The sequence below is a fragment of the Aplidium turbinatum genome, chromosome 14 (assembly GCF_918807975.1).
Source record: "Aplidium turbinatum chromosome 14, kaAplTurb1.1, whole genome shotgun sequence".
NCBI classification, from domain to species: Eukaryota; Metazoa; Chordata; class Ascidiacea; order Aplousobranchia; family Polyclinidae; genus Aplidium; species Aplidium turbinatum.
Window position 1 is genome coordinate 12,872,379 of NC_137485.1, and position 9,519 is coordinate 12,881,897.

General features: G+C 38.5%; 1 protein-coding gene across 1 annotated transcript; it reads right to left on the minus strand.

Annotated features, from left to right (window-relative positions):
- Positions 1-205: 205 nt before the first annotated feature.
- On the minus strand, positions 206-9,227 carry LOC145782909 (very long chain fatty acid elongase 4-like). The gene is made up of 6 exons (XM_082594672.1): positions 9,158-9,227; positions 7,259-7,446; positions 6,130-6,210; positions 1,537-1,708; positions 610-737; positions 206-373 (listed from the first exon to the last, which is right to left on the minus strand). The coding sequence occupies exons 1-6, from the start codon at positions 9,225-9,227 to the stop codon at positions 206-208; spliced, it is 807 nt and encodes a 268-aa protein (XP_082450798.1).
- Between the last annotated feature and the right edge of the window lie 292 nt (positions 9,228-9,519).

The following is a 9,519-nucleotide window of genomic DNA, read 5'->3' on the forward strand; positions in this document are numbered from 1 at the left end:
TTATACAAAACAAGTCGAACCGAGACTATTATGTTGATTCAGTTTTAGATCCAACAGACACTACAACCAGTAATCTACTGCAATAGATCATTTACTTTCAAATTTTATCGGATTTTAATACGATTGTAATCTATATGTAGCCTACTTTCATATAAAAAGTAATAATAACTCTCCAGACACAGCCTACTGTAGCCTATATTTTAGCCTACTGTCTTTTCGTGTTTTTAGTTTTGTATGCTTTCAGATAAAAATTTAGAAATAATATAATCATAGTGCACATGTATAACATGGCCAGTTTGTTAATCCATCGTGGAAAGTCACATTCCACAGACAAGTTGTAGCCGCAATGCAGAAATATGGCAACAAATTGGACCTGTAAAGAAGAGATGCGTCAAAAATTTTTTTTTTGTATTTCAGCCTATGTCAAAATATTTTTGAAAATCACCTACGTTGAAACACCACGTTGCATTTGAATATTGCCATTTGCAAAATCGCATAAGCCAAACCAGGTGTTGACCATTGACCAATGCAGAGAAATGTAATTGGCTTGCCAACATTAACTCTACACAGCAATCCCCATAGATATTACATAAAGAAAAAGTTGCTTACAAGTTGTAACCGTGTCAAGTATTTTTTCCACCACAAATATTTCCGAACTTTTGGCCCAAAAATACTGAGAGCGTAATAGCTATACATTAGCACGTGGACTGAAGAATTGAGAAGAGCAATGAAAAAACCTGAAAAACAAAGCAAATCTCGAAAATAAGAATGAATTGAAGAAAGGTGGTTTATCTAAACGCAAATACAGGGAGCTAGCAAGCCAATCATGTAGCCTACTATGCTTATTAGGCTATATGTGGTTATTTTGTGGTAAAATCACGCTTCAGTTTCTCTTCTTGAAGGTTAGTTGAAAAACAAATTAGATGCAATTCGATGCAAACAAGAAAAAAGGGGCCTAATTATAAAAATTCAAAGTGTACTTGAAGTCAGTGATGTACGCGCATACAAAAAATATTGACGCCGTCAGCGCAAACGCAAACGTTCGAAAAAACATACGCCGTATGCGTCAACGTAACTTGTAAAAAAGTTGGCGGCGTCAGCGCATGCATTAGCGTAAACTAACTTTGTTTGCTAGGTGCCAAACATTCATACAGTATAAACCACTCGAAACAAACAAGTTTTATTTTGAATTTTCACGAAGAAACACAAGCATCTGAAAGTGTTCATCTGACATTTTGCTGTGTTTTGGTTCCAATATGTCTTTGCCCATTGAAAACATTCTTTCAACTGCAGCGCTGGAAGGTATTGGCGTGTTGTGGCGAAAAAAAGACATTAAAAAGTATGCGTTGACGCTATGCGCTAAAAAACCGCGAAAACTTTACGACGTAGCCTCAAGCGCAAACTATCCAAATAAATGTGGCCGTAAGCGTTAGCGTAAACAAAAAGTCTACGCCGCAAGTATGCGGCGTATACGTACATCTCTGCTTAAAGTATAAACACACTTGCCAACAACATAAACTTGCAATGTAAACTTACTTTGTCCACCAGGAACATATTTGACACCAAGCCAAGCGTTCATTAACATCGTGCTGTGGTGGTACATATGAAGAAAAGAAATGTGAGAGTACTTTTTTCTTAAAACAAAAAATATCGAATCCAGCATTTCAATGTATTTGGATATAAAATACCACCAGATAACTTTGGCCATCTAAAACAAACAATTTGGAAATTATTTAAAAATACACTTCAACAAAGTTGTTGAAGGATAGCCCAGAAAGGAAGATTCTATAATGACTGCTCTCCATTCAGCGTCACCAATTGGATGGAATAATTCCTCGGCAACAACATTTCAACAATCGCAAGCGTCACTCTGTCAATCTCGGTAACCGGCCCTGCGTCAAAAGCCTCTAGAAGTATGCAAAACTACCAGTCCTGTCAAGGCTTTGTCAGTCCAAGGATAACGATTCAAAACCAACCTGGCTGTCCGCACAAGGTGTAGCTTTCACGCTGTCTATTAAGACTATCCAACTATATAGGCCTGAAAGGAACCCATTTTCCATCTTCAAATATGTGTATCTTGTCAAAGATATACAGCCGCTACAGCAGCGAGTGCGGCGATACTGTAGATCAGTGGTTTTCAACGGGGGCGGTACCACCCCCCGGGGGGGCGTTTTGATTTTGCAGGGGGGCGGTATGATTACCTCGGCTTGAGAGGGGTGTTTTGATTATTAGGGGCTTTGTGGTTTAACCCATCTACTGCCCAGCGTAACGATTTTGTTGCATCATTGTCGGGATAATCTACTCTACATGCTCGCACGATAGCCAAACAATTTCTCTTACACCATCGTTGTATTTGATTGACCAACCGTTTTGTTTACAAACGCTATCTATTTAAAATTTAAATTCAGTAATTTTTCAGCATATCACAAAATCTGGTGAGTTCCATTATGCCGTAACCACTACTAGGCTACCAGTATACTGTTTTCATGTTCGCAAATATATATTTGCTTTTCGTAATTAATCGTTTTTGTTGGGGGGGGTCGGTAAAATTTCGCCAGTTTTGTAAAGGGAGCGTTGGGCAAAAAAAGGTTGAGAAACACTGCTGTAGATGGATGTCAACCTTTCACGCGCTGTTGAGGTACACTCACCACTCATTGCACTCAGCCATAGCCTATAACCGACACGATGACGTTTGAGATTCCAAATCATCTTATTTAGATATCAAGATAATTAAGATATCTGAGCTTGCGAAGGGAAAGGTTCCCACCACGGTTGCTAGGTGGCCTACTAATCGGACAAAAAAAACGAAAAATTGACCCTTTATAGGATATAGCCTACTGTGTTCAACAGCCAGCAAGTCATTCGGACATTTTTTGTGCAAACGTTTAATTTCCTGTGATATCAGTGAAGTGCTGGACTATAAATAAAACATTTGACATTATTTGTCTTAAAATGTCCAAATTCAAACTAAAACTGTCCGACTTCCTCAAGGATTATCTGGCAACTTTGGTTACCATTAATCCAAGCCTAACAATATTGACAAACACAAAACAATCAGATGCGATATTTAAAAAAACAACAAGTGTTTGAACAAATATTATGCAACATGGCCATATCCGTCATTATTTATGCTAATTCGTCTACCAAATTTTCCAGCTAATTTGCAGATAACGGAAGTTAGTGGGCTGCAATAAATGGTAGCATATTAATACCACAAAAAGTGCTAGGCTACTGTAGCCTACAAGCGACAACATTTATCATTTGAACGTGTTAGTAAAGTTTGCCTGTGTTTTTTTTTTGCATAAACCTTTATCAACATTAGGAAACAAAGGCTGGGGTGCCCTTTCTATTACGACACTCGAGATATGAAAGGCTAAAAATAAATGTCGAGATGGCTAAGAATAAATGTCATGGAAGGTATCGAAAAGCCATTCTTTGTTGTGTTGCAACAACTCAAAAATATATTGATGATGTTCGCCCTTCGTTTCCGAAGATGGCCAATGAGACTGAGATCAAACTTTTTTAGTGTGGGCTTTGGTCAGTGAAGGCTACATGTGTGCGGAGATGGCTGATGAGGCCTATCTGTACGGTGAAGCTTCTACTGCAGGATGGACATTGGAAAGATGGCTGGCTAGGACCAGGGTTGTTTGAGGCTCGGGCCTTGCGATGTTCTCGTGTTTTTGACAGCAGATAGCGTACGATGTTTCTCAGCTGATTCTGCGCCTTTATAAATAAGACTGCGCCATATTGGTAGTTCTGCGGCTAAGTCTTCCCACGAATCTACATCGAAAATATAGTAGCATGGCCACCTAAAGATACGGCCTGATTTGTCACATTTTGCAGAAATTTCCAGGTTTTTCTAACTTTGGGCGAACGTTTAAATAAATTTTTCTAAAAATTAGATTTTTAAGCTTTCTTTACTGTTTTCCCCAGATGACACAATAGGTTTTAACATCCTCACATGTAGAAAATCGAAGAAAATTTGATTTCGAAGATTTTAGTCAGACTGTTAATTTTTCAATAACAGGCTGATTTTGCGTTTTGCAACTTAGCCTACTTTTTCTCGTTTGCTACTGCTTCCACAAGGCAACCAAAAAGTTTTATGTCATTAGGAAACCACAAAAAGTAAAAACATCTCAAAAAATGTCAGTCAAGCATTAGCAGTAGCCAGGGGCGCCGGAAGCAGGGGGCAGGGGGGGGGGGGCGGATGCCCCCCTGCCCTCAATTTTTCTGCAGATGGAGGGGCAGGGGGGCAATGGTGCCCTTTTGAAGTCATGTAAGTTACTGCACATTTTGCAATATAAAAATTTCTGCTATTCGCTTTTAGCTTAATTATATTTTTTCATTTTTGCCTCAAAATAATATTTACGGCACAAATTTTTGCAACAAAGGTAAGAAGCCTTAAAACTCGTTTTTGTGGCAGCCATCGTGGCCTACCGGGAGCTCCTTCTCGGCGGCCAAATCTGCGTGCTTGGAGGCCAAAATACAAAATAACGATAGCACAAGTAAATAGAATTAAACATGCAACAATGCTAAAATGATCACTTAGCGTTGGTGAAGTCTGGGCCTGGGCGACGTCCTACAATAGAATCGTTGCACCACGCAATAACTGCTTTATCGGGGGATTGTAATCCAGTACTGCGGGACCATCTAACGACACTCGCACAAGTGTCTCCAATGTGGCTGATTTTAAAGAAGTTCGCCACTCCCTTAGAATTGTTTTTAGCAACGAAAAACAACGTTCGACATGTGTTGACGATGACGGCAAGGTAATAAAATAAGTATTTCAATGATGTGAAGGACATTACCGGTACTAAAAGAAACATAATTTTTGCAAAATATGAACAAAAAATGTTTTTCCCTCGGATGTCAACTAACCTAGTTCTCCTTTTTAACAACGATTCAATGTCCGACAACATCGAATCGACATAAAAACGACAATATTGCCAGCCGATGTAAATTAGCACTTTGGATTAAGACTTTGTTAAAATAAACGTCTGGAATTACAAACAAGACTTACAGCGCTGGTGATCGCAGATGGATATATTCCATCAATAAGTGTGGTGAAATGCAGACGGCAGCCCACATTATCAAGGATTGCCGGCTATACAGACCACCTCATGGTATGGAAGGCCTAGTTTCCATCGATGACGACACCAGGCAGTGGCTAACCAACGGATGCCCTGACATATAGCGACAACACGAGAGAAGAATAACAAATATTCCCGCACAATGCAACAATGGCAATTATGACGCGCTGACCTAATTTTGCGTCACTCTTTGATACTACATATTTTCGACAGTTAATCCACGATCATTGTACTGCGAAATTAAATAATTGGCTAGAAGAGACCGGCGGCCAAACTTGGCCGATTGAGGAGGTAGCACTGGCGGTCATTCAAGCACTACTTAGCGGCCATGGCCGCCGGCTGCTTTAAGGCTTGGCAGTAGGTTACATCATTATAACATAGCGTGATGCTCTTCTTTGTATACCGGACACTTGTAGGCTATCATTACTCAATACATAGTGAGCTGATAGATTAGCATTATCGCTATATCTTATCTTAAAACTTGAAAAAAAAATTGCCTTTTACTAAACAAAAGTGCCCTTTTTTCGTAATCTTGCCCCCCCCCAGTCAAAAATCGTTCCGGCGCCCCTGGCAGTAGCGGTAATCAAAATTTACAAAATGTGACAAATCAAGCCGCATCTCCAGGTGGCCATGATAGTAGCAATAAAAACAAAAATATAGTAGCAAGCAGGCAATTAATTGACAATGTGTACCACTCAGATGAACTAACAGAAGACAATGTTTACCACTGAGATGAACTAGCAGGGCGCCGAGAGGATCATTGGGGCCCGGTACCAACTAGGCTCTCGGATCCCAAATTAAGACACGTCTAAAAAATGTAATATAGCCTGCACAACGAATACTAGGTAGTTTATTTGTTCCTGAGTTCCTTGGAAAGGTTACTGGCCCTAAAATCATCCTGGGTCAAAAAGTATCTCCTGGACCTCTTCCTCTCTTGTCAACACCACTGTGAACTAATCAAGCTGAGTGAAGGGTGAGCTTCCAACGACCAAATACGATATTTCTACCTTGATTTTACAACGTAAAGTTTTACACTTACCCTAGTTGCAAGTGGAGAAGTGCTGTGATCAACCGGTTCACAAGATAAGCTGTAGTTCGCAAGATAGCTAGACATGAAACACTAAACGTAGAAGAAGTTGAGTTAAACTACATAACAACAGAAAGTTATTGCCGCTCGCACAAGTAAAAATGGAACGGATTAAATTTCTTAATGTACATTAGCTACAGCCTATTAGTTTCCATTCTTTGTGACTTGTGGGCTCGCTACAGTAGGTTACATCAGTGGTTATGATCTCTGCCTACTATCAATCACCCAAACTCGTATTTTCTTATGGAAGCCAACTCAACAATGGTAAGTTTATTCATCCTACAAACCATGTTGGATGAACAATTGAAAAATTAAAGCAGCACTAAAATGTGCCTAAACAACTAAGATTATAAAAAGTTGCTTTTGGACTCATCTGAAACGATCCTTTATATACCTACTGCTCCGTAGGCCCAGTTTTTATTTCTGGGAAAGCTTTCAGCCAATAATTACAAAGAAAACATGCAGCGGGTTTAACAGCGACAGTCAAAGATGATGTGTTAAAATAGATGATCAAATAAAAAAAAGTTAAACAAAGCTCTTGTTGCTATTTTTAGATAAATTTGTTTTAAAGTTTAAACCTTATAGAAATTATCAAAAACGTTTGTACAAGTTCCACACTACTAGGCTACTGTTTGCGTTTTTACCATACTCATGTAATCAGTTTTTTTTATTTTTCGATTTTTTGTCCAATTTCAATTTTTTTCTTAAGTTGTTGCGGCTGTGCCAAATAACTTAACTTGCTATAATACTTCGCCTTCAGGCAAGTTTTGAGGTTCGAGTTTTGTCGCTTCTATTTTTTTAAACTAGACCCTAGACCACTGCGGTGTTAGTATGTATTATTTTTGCTGTGTTAGTAAGAAATAAAAACAGATTAAAATTAAATTGAATTGAAGTGTTTCCACAATTGTTATATGACCAAAAACCCAGTGTTGCCCTGGACCTGAGGCTAATACTTATATTGTCAAGTTAAGTTAGTTAATAATTAGTTTAGCCTACTAATAGCATAGGCTACTCTTGTAAATATAATTCTGTTCATAATGCAACCCACAAAACAGTAAATTGCTCGTAAGTCAACACTTACTTCAAAGGCCATGTAAGCCGATAAAATGACAAGAGCGAAATTGTAAATGAAAATCACGCTACGCAATTGAAATGCTTCTCGATCTTTCATAAGTCTTTTTGCATTTAAACAAAAGGTAATATAGACCACCAATGCAGTGAAAGAAAACCATGGGCTGGAAACTAAAAACCAATCTTTGGTCCGTGGATCTGAAATATTCAAACAAATAATGAGAAACATGTGTTGATCATATAGTTTTGTGTTGACCATATTGCTGACGATATAATATGGGTATATTTTAGTTGTTGCGACATAGGCTACAGTAGAACGAATTTATTTTGAAAGCAAAATTCGAAATGCCTGAAATAGAAGTAAGTTTACAACTCGTTGGTTTCGGCACAACGAGAAAAGTTAAGAACAAGACAAAAGTGGTAAGAAAAGAAAGAAATGTGAAAAAATCTCAGCGATACATGTTTGTGGTGAAAAGGGAACATTTTAAAAAAATTGCTGATGGGGAAAAGAAAGAGATGGACCTAAAAGAAGATGGAGAGACTGCATGAGAAAGGTCATGGAAGCTGTGAAATTAAACAAGGGAGATGAATATAGCCCAGCACTACATCCAATATTAAAATGGAAAATTTGCACAAGCAACCCCACGACGTAAGACGGAAGTCAAGAAAAAGAAAAGATGCAGAAAAGAATAGCCTATCTGTTACTTGATTGAGTTCTACACTAATTTGACATTTTGCATCTTTGCGCTTACGGTTTGAACATACCAATCACCAGACTTTTGCTGTGCATTTGCGACCCTCTCGCTGCACACCAGTGTGCCACTGTGGCACGAAACAGATTAATCCGCTTTCGGGATTTTGCTCTATTCCAGTACCACAAACCTAAATTGTTTCTGGTAGAGCACAAGGGTCGACTTGCTTTCGCTTAGCAACCCCAACATCGGGGGCTCCCATTCTCGCATGTAAGGCAACGTCGACCAGAGGGTGTGAGCACTATAGTCACACTCCTCCGCACCACAGCACACATTTTGGGAACCTCTGGTATAGACTTCAGCTCACCATTGGCACGTTGCAGTTGACTTTAACATGTTGGCGGTGAAAATAACACTTCCAATACAAAATAAAACTATGTTCCGTAATCATATAAGTTCAAGTATCGACACAAAGAGAGTAAACAAAGTCCAAAGCTAAGAACAGAATTACCCTTTTCCTTCCACCGGCTTTTCAAATTTGCTTTAATGTTTTTTTTTTAAATGGATTGTTTCTTGAAGATGCTTAGAACTCTTTAATCTTTTTTCTCAAAGTTTTAAACGTTTTCGATTACAGTCAAGAAACGGTTTCACTACGGGTAAATGTGCAATAATCCCAACAAGAGTAAAATCGCACTTCATTTATTGCATTTAAACTCCGTGGATGTGGCTTTGTGACGCAATGGACTCGATTTCGTGCCAGGCAGCAAAATCTGTCATGTTTACATTAAAATATTATTAAAAACACTACATTTTTACATCCATCATTTTTAACATAAAAATGCTGTCTGTGGTCCTCGCCCGACTTACCAAATCCTTCTACGGTTGTCAGATTTTTTTAAATTTTAGACTAGGAAAAGAATAATTAGCAGTTGTATGAAAACGCGGTGGATTAGCATTGCAGGCAAAATAATATAACTTACTTCTGGTTTTAGTTAGTAGGCTAAGTTATATATCTTTATGCAAGCAGTTTAAAATCAACTAGCCAATTGTAAAGTCCAAATAGGCTAGTGTGCACTTTTAAATAAGATTTCTGCGTGAGTTGTTTTGACTTTAATTGTAGAGGCGAATACCGCAAATTCTGTAGTCTGTGCAATGTTGGCCTTAACCACTGTTCCAAAAAGACAAAGAAGTTGTATCCTTGTTATAAAATTACGCACCTGCCATATCTGTTAGTGCAGTCCGATACATGGCTTTCAAATCTTCCATCAAGCTATCAACTTTCACCATTTCCATACCAGCACAGCGTCAAACAAAACAGTCTCTAACAAATACTTTTTTACTGCAAAAATACTGTGGCATTGCATAAAATTGTAAATCAGTAGACTAAACACAATGCTGAAGGTTTTGTGTGTCTGATTCCTTATAAATTCTTATAATCTTGATGAATTATAATTACGCTCGAGCAACGCATCCAAGCATTGCTCTCTATTTGGTGGCATCTAGTGAATGGAATAGCTCACAGATAACACTTCAACAAGCGGACATTCACTCGGTTAATCTCGGTGACTGGGCTTGCGTC

What these genes read in the sequence shown, in the direction of transcription:
- LOC145782909 (XM_082594672.1), bottom strand. Translation starts at nt 9,227, where the DNA reads ATGGTGAAAGTTGATAGCTTGATGGAAGATTTGAAAGCCATGTATCGG. An exon ending in CGGCTTACATGGCCTTTGAA is followed by an intron (nt 6,211 to 7,258) that starts GTAAGTGTTGAC and finishes TTCTACGTTTAG; the next exon opens with TGTTTCATGTCTAGCTATCT. An exon ending in CTTCTCCACTTGCAACTAGG is followed by an intron (nt 1,709 to 6,129) that starts GTAAGTGTAAAA and finishes TGTTTGTTTTAG; the next exon opens with ATGGCCAAAGTTATCTGGTG.